Below are 16,809 nucleotides of genomic sequence, written 5' to 3' on the forward strand. Positions count from 1 at the left end.
ATATCCGAGCGAGTGCCAAAACCTTAGTTAACCAATCAATCAAGCTGCTTTCAATTATTTTGTCCTTTTTTTCCTTTAAATTTCATCTTTACTTTTGTGAGGGAAAATATCTGTGACTCGAACTTTAACCTTGTGTTCTGAGGCTTAAAGATTGGCTGCCTTGATGGACTAAGCTCCGTGTCAATTAAGGACTTTATAGTTTTTTGGGAGTTTACAATTTTAACAGAGCATAAATAAATAAGAGATGCTTAGATATTAATAAATAGAAAAGTGGTTTACAGAGGACTTATACAAATAATTCTAAATGACATTTAGGGTGCCTTTTGATACGAGTTAGATAAAAGTGTTGAGTTGAATCTTTGATTTAAGGTAGAATATATAGAAACTTGAATTTCCAAATAAACTAAAGAGTATTTAAGCTCTTCCAGCTGAAGCAGACATCCTTTCCTTGTAGTTCCGTCAAAAAAAAAAGATAGATTTTCGGACAAATGGTTGCATGTATTCACATGATTTCTACATTGCAGCAAGGCAAAAAAAAAAGGAGAGCTCTGGGAAATTGGCAAAGCTTTTTAGTTTCCGATAAGAGCCCCCCCTTTTATGTGGGTGTGTGGGGGTGTACTCGTGCGAGTGTCTGTGCTCATGCATAGGAATAAGCCGATAAAACCCTGACAATTGTGTCATGGAGTAGCGTTTTAGTGTGGGGATCGAACTTAATGCCTCTTGACTTCAATTTGCATAGTCGGCTTAGCAGCGTCAGTTGAATGATTGAATGGCAAATTGATAGAATTTCGGCATTTAGGCAAAGATTTTCCCAAAAGCGGAAGGAAACTGAGGGAGAATTAAACTGAATGAAGAGCAAATTAATGATGCATTTGGGGGCTTCAGCTGAAAGTCTGTTTGTGTTCGTTTTAATTAAGAAAGTAGTTAAATATGATTTCGTTATTTTATGAGGAATAATACTGCCAAAACGTGGGGGGAAATGTCTCTGAATAATTTCCACATTTATCACAAAATGCCATTTAACTGAAGCTTAAGTATTCTTGACCCATTTCTTTTGTGCTTCCATCTAACTTTCTGATTTCAAAACACAAGCACGAACTACGAATTTAACCCTCATCTGGCTGACAATGCCAGGATGTTTCGTCCTCAAAGGATCGTCCTGGCATATTGACACTGACCTAGACCGCAAGACTCACACAGGAGCCCGCAGGATTCACAATTAATCCAATTAGGACGAAACGTATTTGCTTCTCATTAAAAATGAATTTCTCTGCTCTTGACCAAATTCAAGGACCTTGACCAATTACCGAGCATTTTTTCTTTCCGTCTACTTTCGCACATTTAAAAATTAAACAGAAAGGATGAAGATAAAGAGATTGGCAGAGCGGCTTAGGAATCCCTTTGCCAGCGAATGTCGAATAAAAATTAAGCCATCTGCCTTCATTTAGCTTAAGTGCTTATCCTGCGCAATCAATTATGAATGCAACACCGAGCATCCGCCCAGCCGCCAAAGCGCCCAGCAAAAGAGGCTGCCACAAAATTGTCGTTGCTCCTGTGGGGCGGCAGGCTGTTAGAGGGATAATGATGATAATTATATGTTTATTTTGACATTGATTTGTCGCCTGTGGCACGGTCCAGAATATTCTCATAATGTTTAATTCATTAGCCTGCTAATCGGCTTATTCCGATAATTATTATAATTGATGTCAATCAGCTAATTAGAGTCACATCCAAGTAGGCTATAAGCTCACCGAAATCAACTGTCAAATTCCAAGTCTTCCACAAATCTCAGTACAATCCTACATCCCCATAGACCAGTACTACTCGGAACTTCTCTAATAAAACTACCCAAAAACAAAATATTTTATAACGATTTATACAAACTAGCAAGATGGAAATAGACTATCGTGCCATGGTCCTCGAGTGCCTTCGAGAGAATGCCACCAATATGCGGATAGAGCACGAGGATCTGGGACGTCGTATTTCCATTGCCTTGGAGAAGTCCCGGGAGAGTCTCGCCTGTATCGAGAATATGAACATGGAACTAAGAAAAATGAAGGAAACGGTTCTCACCTCGCTGGGAAATTTGAATGAACCAGAACCAGATTCAGAATTTGAGATAAAGTCAACTGTTAGCAGGCTTTTGAACAGGCTATCGGCGACTGTAGCCGATTATTCATTGGATTATGAATTTTCCCCGGAAATAATTACGATCTTGTTGGGTGAACCGGGTCAAGGAGTTTTGGATGAACAAGTCAAGCCCGATTTGGCTGAAGAACCAGTTGCTGAAAAAAAGGATTCTAATCAACCTGCTACCGAACAGGAATAATAAATCATAATTTATATAATTTCTACCATTATGTTCTATAAATTCAAAATTATTAAATATATTTCATCTAAATGAAATTATATATTTCTCTGCTGCTAAACATTAAAAAATATAGCCTTCTTTTAGAATGGTAGAATCTGTAATATCACAAAGAAAAGTAATATCTTTTATTCCTAGAACCAAATACCAAGCGGTTTAATATTTAATATCACAACTAAATATATTTTGCACACTTCTCCTTAACTTCCTAAATTCTAGAAATAGCAAAACAAAGCAGAGTTGTAAAAACACAAAGTTATGGGCAAACTTTTCCGCCCTACACTCTCCTGTTACAAAAATTGTTCAGCCGCAAAAGCCGAGCGCAAATTACGTATACGCACTGTGGCACACCAAAAAGTGGGCCAGAGAGCAGTGGGGGGATAAAAACAAACTCGACCCGTAATCCAAGTCATGAGCAGTCACAGCATCCTACATTCCAAAACAATTTGTCGGCGATTTGCCGTCGCCCCGAACGAGCACACGCACACCCCATATCACACATACGCACCGTATGACCCACAGAGGAAGTAACGAGGTTAAATGACCAGCAGAGCTACCTGTTGCATCAAAGCTCTCTCACTCTCTATGAGCGTTTTGTGGGTTTGTTTTGCTCTGCTCTTTCGCCGGTAGCTGTTTTCACTCAATCTGCTGGCCATTCCACTCACAGTGAGTGGTTTTCGGCTTGGCTGGCTGACTGGGTAGCTGGCAGTTCTCCAGCTGTGGTTGAGTTCAGTTGCCGCTTCTCAGTCGCCACGTGCGGTTCAGTCCCCGGATCCGGTTACGGCATAGAGTCTCCGTCGCGCTGAAATCCAGTTTACGTCGCCGTCTGTGTGTGGGAGTTTAGCGTAAGTGGCGTTCGCGTGCCTCCAGATAGATGGGGGGACGGATAAAGATACATTTTCGCTGCTCAGCAGGCAGATAAGCCTACACCCTGCCCGAAGCAGCGATCTCAACTATCTGTCCATCTCCCCATCGGTGAAGTCCCCCAGTCCCAATGTTCCCCCCAATTCGTCCCAATTAAAATTATCTAGTTCTGCAATTCTCATTCCGACTTCTGACATCGAATGTAATCAAATTTTTGCCTTTCATTTACAACTTGTTATAATTCCGATGCCGTTCGCAACCGGAAACGTGCTCGCCGCCGTTTTGTCTACGCCACAAAATAGGAAAAGCCAACAACAGTAGAAAGAAAACAAAAACCTAAAAACACAAAATAAACTCTGCCAGCAAAAAATTATTCTTGGGCGCTTTTTTCTTGTGGCTGCAATACTCGAGTGTTTATAGAAAAACAAAACAGCATCCAGAACAGGCCAAAATACATGGATGTGGGAATAACAATTTTTTTTAAAACAAATGCAGGCGAAGACATTCTGCTTGGAGTGTTATGAAGTGGCTGGAAATCTTGGCCTGCACTTGTCCAAAACGAAAATGTACAAACCCTGGCATACATATATGCTGTGCATTTATGAATATAATATGTGAAGCATCCTTGGCTCTCTGCCGAAATGACAAAATGATGCATTAAACTAATTGGAAAAACTTTTGTGTGGCTAAAAAGAAGCCATTAGAGTGATCAGTGTGAAGTGGAATTCCACAAAAAAACCTATATAATATAAAATAATAGTAAAAATAAAATATATCTAACAAAAGCTAATTCGCTGGATAAATTATTTAATAACCAATAATTGAAGTTAATTAATTGCATGCAGATATGCAAATACGTAAGCAATTACAAACACACAACTTGTTTTCCATCAATTTTCCACATAATTGTCCATGTTAATTTGTCACAAACCTTGGGTTTGTAATGTTTTTGCGAATATTTACACAAAAGTGCCAAAACTGTCCAGACAAGTAAACAAATGGGCGAGAACAAATATTTAAACTGAAATTGAAGCAATCAACAGAAACTTCGTGAGAAAATTTGGTTTCTCCAGTGGGCTGCGGTAGATTATTTGAAATAAAAAAAAAAGGTCAAGAGACCCGAAAAGAAGCAATTCAAATAAAACAGGTTGATTGGGAATTAAGTGAGATGTAGTACTGCGACTATGTAGTCATCTCCCAAGTGATAACGATGCGGGTCAGCCACAGAGGTGTGAAGTGATTGAAGCTGGGCTGTCTTTCGACGGGGGAAGACCCCGGCATGTTCACATAATTGAAAAATAGATTTTTCTATAGTTGGCTGAGAATTTGTGAATGTTTTTTATGTGTATATTGATGTGTATACTTTCTGAGGGGGATCCGACGGCGCGTTCTGCCAGCTGTCCAAGAAAACTAGGCCGTTTAAATTGCTCCACGCTCTCCACATCCATGTGTATATGCTGTGACTATTTTTAGATTTATTTCGTATATACGAAAAACACTGCGTATGAGTAATGTTCCAAAACATAATGAAAACTAACTGGTTATGAAAGTTTTTATTTCAAAAAGGGGTTCTTTGTTTTAAAAAAGCGTATTCCGTTTATTGTCTTTGGGTGATAATCTAAGCTTGTTTCCTATGACATGAAAAAAAGCCCCATGACTGCAGATTAAAATCAAATAAAACCAGAAATTCCCCCTAGAACCAGAATCGCATTAAAACGAAAAAGCACAATAAAAAGCAAGTAGAAACGGCCATATATGTACTGCAAGCATGTTTTTATGGCACAAACAAACCAACTTTAGAGCTTATCAAAACAAAATCCCAAAAAATTTGCAGACGAAAAGTTAAATCTTGTGTTCATTTTATGTCTCTTTATTTTTTAAAGCAAATAATGGATAAAATTAAATTCAATTCAAATGCCAGAAAATTACTCTTTTTAATACATTTTAATGAATTTCTAGTAATTAAATGCTTGTGGTTATTTCATACAATTAAATAATTTATGGAGCTTGATTAATGTATCACACTAATAATTATATCACAATAATAATTATTATTAATAATTTAAAAGCTAATCTGAGTCACGACTCGTTTATTTTTTTCTTTTATTAAAAATATCTTTAAATACTGCAAGTTCCAAGTTCAGCAGCCTCTACGAATATTAAATAAAATTCAATAAATTCCGCCAGCAATTTTTCTCATTGCGATCAATTATAAAGAACAAATTCATGTTGCAATTGAATTTCATATGCAAATCGGTAGTTGTGTATCCAACCATTACAATTTTAAATGACCTGCTGCACTTATCAAAAAAATGAAACAATAAAATATGCAACAAAAAAAGCAGAGTATAAAAAATGGTAGAAATATTAATTGATTTAATTTAATGAGATGACCAGAAAAGCCAACATCGGTCGGACACAAAGATGCAAAAATGAGCGGAAAACCGAGGGAAAATGTGAAAAAATTTTATGAAAATAATTAAGCCGCCAGCAGCTAAAACAACAGCAAATGAACGGGGCCGAGGGGCTTGACAAAAACTTAACAACTTTATGCAACGCTTTCCTGCCGGCCCTGTCAGTCCAGTTGGTCCTGCTGGTCCTTGTAAGCTTAATTAACACTAGGATTGCGGTTGGAAAGGATATTCAAGGGAAGCTGGAGTACGAGGGAATAGAGTATGAGGGAGCTGCCGGCGCTAAATGTCAACAATAAGCTCGAGTGAGGCTGTTGCACTTTCCCGCCCACCGCCCACGGCCATCACCGTTGCGAGCCCTTTTCGTTTTATGAATTTTGAGCAGCTTTCGGCTGCAGATTCGGCTCTGTGGCTACAAATCTCCGGCGATAGTCACGGAAATCGCTTAAATTGCGAAACAAAAATAAACGGATAGCGCCGTTGAATTTATGCAGAAGTGAAAGAAATAAAAAGTAAAAAGTTGTCCAAGGGCCACACTCCTCTCTGTCCTTTGGAGTCTGTTATTTTTTTATTACACGGACTCCGGGAGGGTGGCCGCGGCAGTCAGCCATCCAGCCAGCCTCATTGCGCATTCAAGTGGCCCCGTTTGGCAAATGAAAATGAAAATAAAACCAAAAAGTTGGTCAGAGCGCGTGTGGACGGTGTGTCCATGCCCAATTGAGTTTGGTTTTTGGTCTGTCTCTCTGTGACTGTGTAGATTGCCCCCGTTTCGATTTTGACTTTGTTTCCTTCCGGCCACCCAGCCAGCCAGCCAGACAGCCTGCCTCCCATCCATCCCAGATCCTTGGATGATTTGACAAAAGTACTGCATTGGTTTTTTTGACCACCCGGAGTGTCTGACTGGCTGGCATAGTTTTCATTACCAACGTACAAATTTCATAGCCTAATTTAAGGCGTTGGAATTGCGTATGCATCGCGTGTTTTGAGCGTGAAATAAAAATAAAAACACGCCAATTAAAAGGCAAATAAACAAGTCTGAGACACAAGACACAGTGCCACATTGACAATAAGGGTAGCTTCTGGGGGGAAAGGCGAAAAGGTCTTTGGCAAACGACTTTTGTTTTTGTTGCTTCTTCACACGAAACCACATAAAAGGAAAAGCGATTTTCTTGAGAGAGAATAGTGGTTACCCTAGAATAAATGGGAGACTTCAAGGAATATCAATGCAAATAAGCAGAAATCAGTGGACCATTTTATTGCTTTAATTTTAAGTTTATAGAATTTTACTTAAAATAAATGTGTGACTTGAAGAACTCCACCATACCCTCTCTAATATATATAACATTTCTTTTTTCTACATCCTGAACCCTAAAAGAAAGCCAAGTTAATGGTAATCAAGCATCACATTCCGCTCGAAATGAGCTAATTAAAGGACCATTTCGAATGGCCAACAAATTTTCGGGTGGCCCAGCCTACTCTTTGGGTCCTTGCTGAGTGATTAATTTTCATATTTATAATAAAACGCTGAAAAGGTTGGACCAGAAAAAAAAACCATATATATGTATAAACAAAACACAAAAAAATGGAAAACCACCTAAAGGCGAAATGAGAAAGATGCAAAAATAACAAAATGGCCTACACAAATGCCAGCAAATGGCTTTACAAGCACACTCGGAGCGGGTTGCTGGGAAAAGGAAGAAAAATCTGTGAAAAACATGCTCACTTTTATATGGTTTATATGCTCCATGGATCCTATATGAGCTGCATAATGAGTGGCATTGGGAGTGGGCGGAGCAGGAGGGGGCTATGCCCAACAAGTATAATTAACATTGAAAGCCGAGCGAGTGCGTCAAATGAGAGAAATGTGCAAACAAGTGTGGTTCGTGCGGGGGATTGGGGCCTGTTGAAGGGAATAATATGTAAAGGAGGCGGGGAGTGTTGGCCCACTCACACTCGAACACCCCTGCTCAATGGCCTTTCACGCCCACCTTACACCCACACCTTTTGATATTTAAATTAAAATGGCAAAGAATCCTTCGAGTGGGCTAAGCAGCATTGAGCCTGATTAAAGTTCAACTGGAATAGAGTTGGATGCTGCTAGCCCCATTTCATTAACGTGGCTAAATAGTGCCAAAAAAAAAAATAAATCACATTAAGGCTGGTGGGGCATAATTAAATTGCCACTGCAACTGTTGCAGATTTTGGTTGAACGAGGTTTTTCCATTTGCGGCATTGGGGGCTGCGGTCGATGGCTGATAGATTAGTTATTTGGCCATTTGTTGGAACTTTTCAGCCTAAGCTGCAGCAGTTAATAACATCTGCATATTTGAGGCGTTTTCTGGGCAAATTTACATTTGATTTTGTTTTTTTAAACTTAATTAGATTGCTAATCAAGCCTGAACTGGCAGAGGTTAGTTGGGTAATTGAAAATATTATTAATCAGTGGCTCTCTATAATCTAGAAAATATAAATAGATTAAATAATGGTGATTATAATGAAGAGTTAATGGAAATATTATTTAAATAGTAAAGTAAAGCTTTGTGAAAGGCAATGCCCTTTGTGTTGCCACAAAACCCAGCTCAAAACCGCCGACAATGTTGCATAACCAGCCACTAACTACTTTCAGAAGTAGATTAAATAAAATTCACTCCAGCCAAGTGCCGGACAATCAGTGGGAGCTTAAAACCCAAAGTAAATACCAAAAACTAAAAACAATATCTGAGGCAAGCGCGAGCCAAAAACTTTTTATTAAGCGCTTAGTGGCACATCCGACAATTGACAGACATTTGGACAGACAATGGGGCACAAATAGAAAGGGACAGACTGAGTGGAAGCGAAAGAGAAGGACGTTGGGGTCCACTCTCGTTGGGATTTGGACTTGCATGTACGCAAGTGGCACTTCAATTAAAATGATTGTCTTAATGCCGGGCCAGAGCGTCAGTGGCTATTACAACGCGTCGAGTTGATTCATTCAGTCTAGTTTTTTTGGTTTTTTTTTTTTTTTTGGAGAACGCTTCATCCGGCCACCCCCATCCTTTCCCCATTCACTCACTCACTCACTTAGTCATTCATTCATTCAGTCAGTCACTCAGTGGGTCTGCACAACGAAACTAAAATCATCACTTAATGTGCTGAAAATAACGCACTTGCACGTACTCGACTAATTTATTTGATTACCCTTACAATTACAATTACAGCGAGTTATTTCTTTAGCTCGGCAGGAGGAAAAAGAAAACGTGTTTTCCTAAAGAACTCCAGACTTGTTGAGGACAAGGCATCTCTGTCTAATTTAAAGTTCTTTTTCGAGAGTTCTCAATTCAATTTCATACTTTTGTTCATTAGTCTAATCGACATTTCGAGTTTATAGCCAAATCACTTAATTAATTTATCTAATCGGTGTACTGAAGGAATCTTATAGCACGTTTTCAGAACTTAGTGATAAGTATTTATTTATGATCATAGTTGGACTTAAGATATAGCCCTGAAATTATAGATAGTCAGTTATTTAATCAAAGAAATCATAGTAACTGTTTTAGAGGAAATATGTATTTATTCAATTTCAACAATGGTTTATAGAAAATTTGCTTTTTAACTCTTTCTTTTTGAAACCTTATATCAAGACCTTTTCACAGAAAAACTGTGAAGTAATCTTAGTCGTATAAATCACATGTCTTAGGTAATCATCGATAGTACAAATACCAACTTGAGTCCATCGATACGGTAATGATTATCGAGAACGGTCTAGAGTGTTTGCGGTCAGATTATCTAATCAAGTGTGGGAACCATAAATTAATTGAATTGTGAATTTCACTGTTTTCCTGAAGCCCAGACACAGGCATTAACTTCAAAGGTCCAGTAACAGAGGCACAGACTTGGAACTGGCAAAGCACAAATGCTTGCAATTTATATGCATTTGAAATTTCCATTTGAAGTTATCATTAGGAACGCAAATTATGCTGGAAATGCCGCAGAGGGGAAGCCGGCAAACAAATGTATCTCGAACATTGTTTGCCAATGTCCGAGGGACAAGGAAGTGGCTTATTTGATGACCTTTTCCTGGCTTTCTTTCTTCAGTTTGGGCTGTAAATATTTGCCAAAAATCTCAAAACTGGAAGGGACCCGAAAAGCGGGCTTAAAATCAATATTTAAATTGCAGGCAACTATTTTTGGAGGCCCCCATTGAGGGAGATTGGATTGCGTCCCCCTCCGGTCCCATTATGTATAAATAAATGTGTGTTGGTGTTTGCCAAGAACAAAAGGAACTTTGCAGCAAAACCTTGTAACAGTTTGTTGTTCGAAAGAGACACATACACTCGGGTAGAAAGAGACGGGGGCAGACTGGAGACTAACGACTGTTGCTAATTTGTTGTCCGGGCTTTCGTGGCTTGTTTTGATTTGGTTTGTTTTCCCATTTTTTCCCTTGTGGCTTTCTTTCCAATTTGTTTTTTTTTCCTTCTACCATATTAATTAATAGTTTTGGGTTTTTTTTAGCCATTTTTTTAGTCACCATTGTCATTTTATCTCAATGAGCTTTAGGCTTTTTGCTTTGATTAGTTCCGAGAATGAAAATCAAGGGCTTAATTCGAATTCCCCAACGAATCCCACTTTAAATGGTTTTCATTACGGGATGTGAGGTATCTTTCAATTAAGCTGGCAATTTAATTTGCTTGAAATTTTCAAGTTTATAATCCTTTTCACCAGAAACTTATAATCTTTTGAGTTTCGACCAAAGTTTGTCATCCGCTCCACGGCAAGTGGGCTTGGAAAAAATTGTATGGCAATTCAGCAAAAATTTGGGTGAAACTTTCTTCTCCTCTTGGGTGGCCCTAAAAAATAGGTATATTCAAACGTAATAAACTTTCTGGAGTACCATCAGCCCAATTAGACGAGGATGCCAAGTCTGTCCTTCTCTAAACCATCGCGACCATTTATTTTCCTCTTCTCAGAGTTTCCGCCTCATTTGATTAAAATTTCGACGTGATCTTTGGCCAAGTCCCATTGTTAGTCACTCGCTTATTATTATAATTATCAGCTTATCAGTTGACTGGACTCTTTGTCCATCAAAGGAAACTTTTGCTTCTGTTTCATTGAAATTCTTTTTTGCTTGGCAATTTGTTGACAGTTCTGGATAAACTCGGATGGGGCAGGGTGGATGGGGCAGGGCCATAAATTGGCCAAGTGACTTGTTGGCCAGCTTAATTATGGCTTTATCGGTCGGGCCATATGACTTTGACGAAACTGAATAAATTATAAATCAAAAAAGTTTTCGCCCAGTCGAATAAATTTAAGTCTAATACTGCTACACAAAAACAAAAGATTATGACTCCCTCCACTCGATAAATTCTGAATGAAAAAAATCAAGAGTCTGAAAATAATATCAAAAATATTTGTGTTTATTATTCTAGTTTCAGTTTCATTTCATTTCGATGGGAAATCTGATATCCTGTACTTTGTTTCTCTCAAATTTTCTCCTCACTTCGATTCCTTTAATCTTCCGCCCAAGTCCCCAGAGGATGGCGTTTAGCAAGGTCCTTGTTTTCCTTTACGGTGTCGTCCTTATCTGCCACAAGAACGCAGGCAAATTTTCAGGTTTTGACTTCAATTATATGAATACCGTAAATATTTGATTTTATTGTGGGTATTCCGTGAGGTGGCTCAAGGATTTACGTTGAAAATTTACCTTTTGCAGTCTGCTATTTTTTTCTAAGTTGAGGCAGAAAGTATCCGAATCTTTTACCTTGTTGTTGGCTTTAAAAGTAGTTTTATATGCCGACTAGAACCTGGCAGGACCCGGAATTAATTTTTCCATTTCGTTGTGCCCATCCAAAAGTTGAGCCAAAGTTTGCCACGTTTTTTTATTACCCTCGGCCTGGTTATTAAATGCAATCTCCTTTATGTCTAGGCGGCATTAATAAGCTGAAAACGTGTCGCTGTGTGTCCTGTGTCCCTACGTGGGCGCGTGATTTGCCAGGACATTGTTAAATTTGACGGCCAGCTAGATCCCGGCCTGCGTTACATTAAATTAAATTTATATGCTTATTTATGAACTTGCAACAATGAAATATTTTGCGACAAATAAAACTTGAGCCCAGCGAGGTGGAAGAAGGCGAATATGGATGGCGGAGCGCCAGATGTGCCTGGCAAAAGGAGGATAGAAAGAGAAAGGCAGCCCAGGAAGTGAAAGAGAATGGAGAACATGAGGTGCCATTTGTAGTTTGATGATTTTTCTGAATAGCCTTGCAAAAAAAAAGCAAAGGAAAGAAAGGAAAGAGAAAGTTGGTCGGTAGTGGGTGGTGGACTGTGGGTGGCATTTATGGACAGCTGCAAGACTCATAAGTGTATTTTTTGATAGCTATTTAAGTATTTTGTATTATTGCCTTCTTAACGAAATGAGTTTTTGACTGACTCATATCGTAGTACCAAGTTTATGGGCAAAGGTCGTAACCGAAAGCAGTCAGCTCTTAAAGGTTATATTGGCTTAATAATAAATTTTAATAGAATTAAGAACTTTATTCATAATGCTATGATGCATTTGCATAATTTAAAGTATACTAGGTGTATCGATTTCTAGGAATACCTTGAACCGTAATTAAATTTCACACTTCTAGCAGCTGAAAGGACCTCTCGTAACCCCTTTTATCCCACACGCACATAACTCAATACCACAATGGCCATTGTATATCCTAATTGAGCCATTTAATTGTCATATAAATCTCAAATTTTATCGCCTTGTGAGACAGCCGGCAAAGAAACCACAGAGCCCCGAAGATCCCTCTATAGAAACCGGGGCGTGACAAGTGGGCGGTAATAACAAGTTTAATTTGAAATTTACTGAAGTTGAGAATCTGGGCTATAAGACCTGACTTCTTGTGTATCGTAAACATTTACGATATTCAATAAACTTTTATTCCCCAATGGGTGGATATTTTTTAAAGTTTTTTTTAAAGTATGTATATGTAGAATGTTTATATCTCTTGGCCAGGGACAAACTGGCACTGGAAAAACAGTTAATTGAAGTGCGTACTTGAGAGCAGAGATGGCCAGAAGGGGGAAGGCAAACAAAAAAGGAAAATAGCTTTATGGACTCTCGGTCAGTAGTTGGCTTCCAATTTTTTTCCCTCTAAGCTGTTTTCCAGCTCTCGGTTGCCTTTTATTTCATAGTGTTGTAAGAATTTGTTGTAGAATTTGCAGCCGTCGGAGACTTTTTCCACATTTAAAATTCTTTTTTTGTTTTAGTTCATTTCTGCTTGCCTGGCTGCCAGCCTTACAAATCCCCAAAAGCTGTAAATGGAAGACTTTTTCGAAAAAAACAACTTTTTAATTTTTTTGTGAAATAAAATATAAACTAGAAAGCCATTTTTTTGTCCAAGTGACGTTTCATTTCCAGCCTCAAGATATGATTTCATTCTAAAGCTGCAAAAGTTGATTTTATGTTCGGTTATGATTCCATTTGCTGGGCTGGGACAATTTCCATAGGCTGCGGTTGTAATTGCTGCACGTTTCTGCATTAGCCTCATTTGGCTCCGGGCACCCATACATACATGGGACGTGTTCCAGCGCCCAAAAGTCGGCTGCAATTCCAAGTCTTTCTCCGGCTTTGACATGTTTGGTCTCCTTTCACCAAAGTTTCTATCTCCGTCCCGGAGCCGTCGGGGCTGCAACTGCAACTGAAACAGAGACTACTGCTGATGCTGCTGCTGCTGCAACTGCAATGTCCTGGCAAACATTTTAAACTCTTGGCAGGCAAACAGAGCCCCAAGGGGCAAAAGGGGGAGTGAAACCAATTCCAATGCTCATTGCCAGGCTGTTGACATTTTAATAAAAATTATTCGTCGCATTGCAGAGGGGTAGGGGCGGAAGAAGATTGCCGTCTGGGTGGAAATACTAGTTGGCTATGAGATATACGGGCATTAGAGAAAGAATAAAAAGGGGCGTGGGGCGTTGGCCATGGGGGCTGGTATGAGTAGATAAATGATTTGAAAACGCATTCATTGCCGGCAAAATGTGTGCGAAAATTAATGCGAGAGCAACCATTCAAAGAATCCGTAATGAAAACCGATAAACACTACCAATGCCGCATTCCAAGCGACTGAGCACAATAAATGCTAGTCTCAGGAAGTGCCAAACTTTATCCTATTTCAGTATTTCAATTTCATTAGAGTATCATATTTTAAGCTCTAAAATAAATTGTTTTTCTTTCTAAAGCTATTTTTCATAGAGTTTATTGAATGTATTTAATAATCAAATTAAAGCTTTAATGCAATTAAAATATTCACTTATTCATGCCCTTATTCATATTATGTTGCACTTTCCGCGCCCTCGACTAATTTACGACATAATTAAAATACAACACTCTCCGGCAGCAAATATTTATCCACGTTAATATTGACATTCACCGTCACAGATACGAATAAAAAAGCAAATTTTAAATGTCACACCCGTAAAATATTACTACAAAAAAAGTAGAGCTCGTAAATTTTCTCACAACCAGCCTCCAACACATCGAATTTCAATAAAGTGTACATTTTTTTCACATTAAAGACAAAAAAATTGAGTTGACAGAATGGCTGAAAAACAAAATGCAAATGAAAAAAAAGGATATAGGATTGGGAAAGTAAGATGTTGGCAAATAAATTGCATTATCGTTGATTTGCAAACAAAAATTTATTGCATATAAACAAATTGCTGAGGCAACAAATCTATTGTTTGGATATTATTGTCTTTCTGCTGGGCGGTGGACGATGGAGGGTAAATTGCAAAGTGAACAGGACGAAAATCAAAAGGCAATCAAATCCTCAAATAACCCCAAAAAGAAGGAATTTTCGTGCAATATAATTCAATTTTACTATGGGGACACAAAGCATAAAAAAGTCGTGAAATTTTGCCCGAAAAGTCCTGCGCTGCCGGCTTGTCTGCATAAAATATTTGTAAAGTTGGCACAGGCTTGGCACTATTTTGTTTCCTTCTCTTTTAACATAAAAATGGATAATATATTTTACCTTTAAAGGGTATCATTGATCTGGACTATCTTGACTTTCTGTTATGGAGACTCACTCGTTTCAAACTTTACAATTGATAGTAAAAATTGCCCTGCAACATTGCTTCATATATCAACCATAAAGATTATAGGCCTGATAACTAGAACGCTGCGACAGCGACAGCTTCATATCAGAACGAAAAACTTGGAACTATAATCTAGGCAATATCAATGTGGCATATAGATTGCGGTCTCCGGGTTCTTCTCTACAAGCACTGCCAATTATCGCCAACAGCACTGGAGAACCGCGAACAAACGAACCCGAGTGCTCTCCGGTCCTTAAATATTTCCGCACAGTTTGCTTTTGCAGTACGCGCACTTTTCATTTGCCCTCGAGGTGCCCACACCCATGCCCCTAACTAATTTTTACTTTTATACTTATTTGGGATTTTGGAGCAGCTAAGTCCAACCAAACATAAATTCAGTTGGGTCAGTTCTCAGGCACGCACAAAAATTAACAAAAAAAGAATGAAAAAGGTGGAGAAGTTGAAAAATTGTTTGGGTTGAAGGAAATTGAAAAAAAGAAAAGGTTGGTGTTTTTTGGTTGGTGGCATTTTTGAGGGGTAGCCAGCCACTCTAAGCCTTTGCCTTAACCTTGCCGTGTAACTAATGGCTTGAGTTGGCCTGGAAACGGATCCGAATCCTTACATTCGGATTCAAGGAGCTTCCGAATCAGGCAACGAATCTCGTTAGGCGGGAGACCAATTGACACTGAATTTAATTCCGCATGAAGTGCTTTGCCATAGTCTGACATTTGAATTGGTAATTCCTTCGAAGACGAAGGAGATGCCATCATACCGCCACCATCCTCCCGAAAAACCAGCCATATTTGCGCCTGCTCATACCGCACAACGGAAATTGCCTTTTTTGCGCGACTTCCGCTTTTGTGCGAGTCTCAGTCCCGCTCGAAATTTTCCCGCCCAGCGAGCGATACTTCAGTAAGTGACAGCTTGCCAATGCCCCGACCACTTTTACACTTTAAATTAAGTATTTTCCTACATGTATAATATTTTTCCAAAAGATCTTATAAGCTTGATGTTTCTTGGAGTGTAAACCTGGTCCTGGCACAAGCTCTCCTATCCCAGTTCTAGTTACTGCGACACTTGGCATGCCACGCATAAAGCTGTCAATGTCAATGTAACGTGTTAATTTCAAAGTGGTTTAGTTTGTTGACGCAGCTTGTTAAGCAGCCACTCAGGACGAGGGGCGTGGCAAAGAAATCGAAGCTTGAGCAGCACCAGGAGAAGGACAACCCATTCGGGAAAGGAGCTACTCCTCCGTCAGCCATCTGGATGTATAAAATGTTAAGGCACATGTGGTTTTTATGCCATTCGTTGGTAGCTCTGCTGGGAGTTGCTCAGCCGCCTTTATCCTTTTTGCTTACGGCCTTCTGTTGATGATTTCTATCATGGCATTTGATTGATTGAAACTTTAGCCAAGTTAAGGAGACGGAAATGGGCTTTGTGATGGGGTTTTGGCCTCCTCCGGGAGCGGAAGTTTTCTGGTTGTGGCATTTAGTTTATTGAGGCGCTTAGCAGCCTGTCAGCTGAGTATTGGCGAAATATTTGCATTTTAAAGTGATTAATTATGCCGGGAAATGATCTACGTCACGAACAGTCACTTCAGAAATCAATTGGTTCAAGGGATAACTAATAATTGAATTTTGGGGGTAAGAAGTTAGGTTACTCCTTAAGGTATAACCTTTATTAAACTTGTCACAGTTTCTCAAGAATTTTTATAAATGTATGATACTCATAAATTGGGCTTGCGGAAAACCCCGAAGCTCAATTAGGGAATTTATAGTAAAATAAAATACAAGTACCCACCAAGCCACTCCACGCCCCAGTTCAGTGAACCCAATTTCCTCTGGGTCGATCAGAGTCCCTCCCTTCCATTTCTCAAATGGCCTGCAAGCCTTCAATTTGCGGATCCCCGTCAAAGCCAGAACATAAAAGGACTTCTGCCGCCTGTCAAATTCAACAACCAAATGCAAATCCCATCCAACCAGCTTCAGGATGAACACAAAAACAACAAAGGGCGGGCCCACATTAGCAGCTTGTAAAAACTGTGAACGCTCGAAAGAGCCGGGCGTGTTTCGGAGTCCTGTTTATGCGCCAACGCCTCCTGTT

General features: G+C 39.2%; 2 protein-coding genes across 4 annotated transcripts in view; both read left to right on the top strand.

Moving 5' to 3' along the window:
- The window catches only part of LOC6507247 (venom dipeptidyl peptidase 4), a 71,238-nt gene that overhangs the window by 33,274 nt on the left and 21,155 nt on the right, over positions 1-16,809 (top strand). Inside the window, exon 1 of one of the 3 annotated variants that reach the window (XM_014909631.3) lies at positions 3,080-3,213. The exons of 1 other annotated variant lie outside the window; for it this stretch is intronic. The gene's annotated coding sequence lies outside the window, so the exon portion shown is untranslated. Of the gene's footprint in view, positions 1-3,079; positions 3,214-16,809 lie in introns of those variants that run through there. One more of the 3 variants, XM_001956358.4, reaches the window with a different exon arrangement.
- LOC6502805 lies at positions 1,789-2,348 on the top strand. The gene has a single exon (XM_001956362.4). The coding sequence runs from the start codon at positions 1,892-1,894 to the stop codon at positions 2,327-2,329; it is 438 nt and encodes a 145-aa protein (XP_001956398.1). The 5' UTR covers positions 1,789-1,891; the 3' UTR covers positions 2,330-2,348.

The sequence above is a fragment of the Drosophila ananassae genome, chromosome 2R (assembly GCF_017639315.1).
Source record: "Drosophila ananassae strain 14024-0371.13 chromosome 2R, ASM1763931v2, whole genome shotgun sequence".
Lineage (NCBI taxonomy): Eukaryota > Metazoa > Arthropoda > Insecta > Diptera > Drosophilidae > Drosophila > Drosophila ananassae.

What these genes read in the sequence shown, in the direction of transcription:
- LOC6502805 (XM_001956362.4), top strand. Translation starts at nt 1,892, where the DNA reads ATGGAAATAGACTATCGTGCCATGGTCCTCGAGTGCCTTCGAGAGAAT.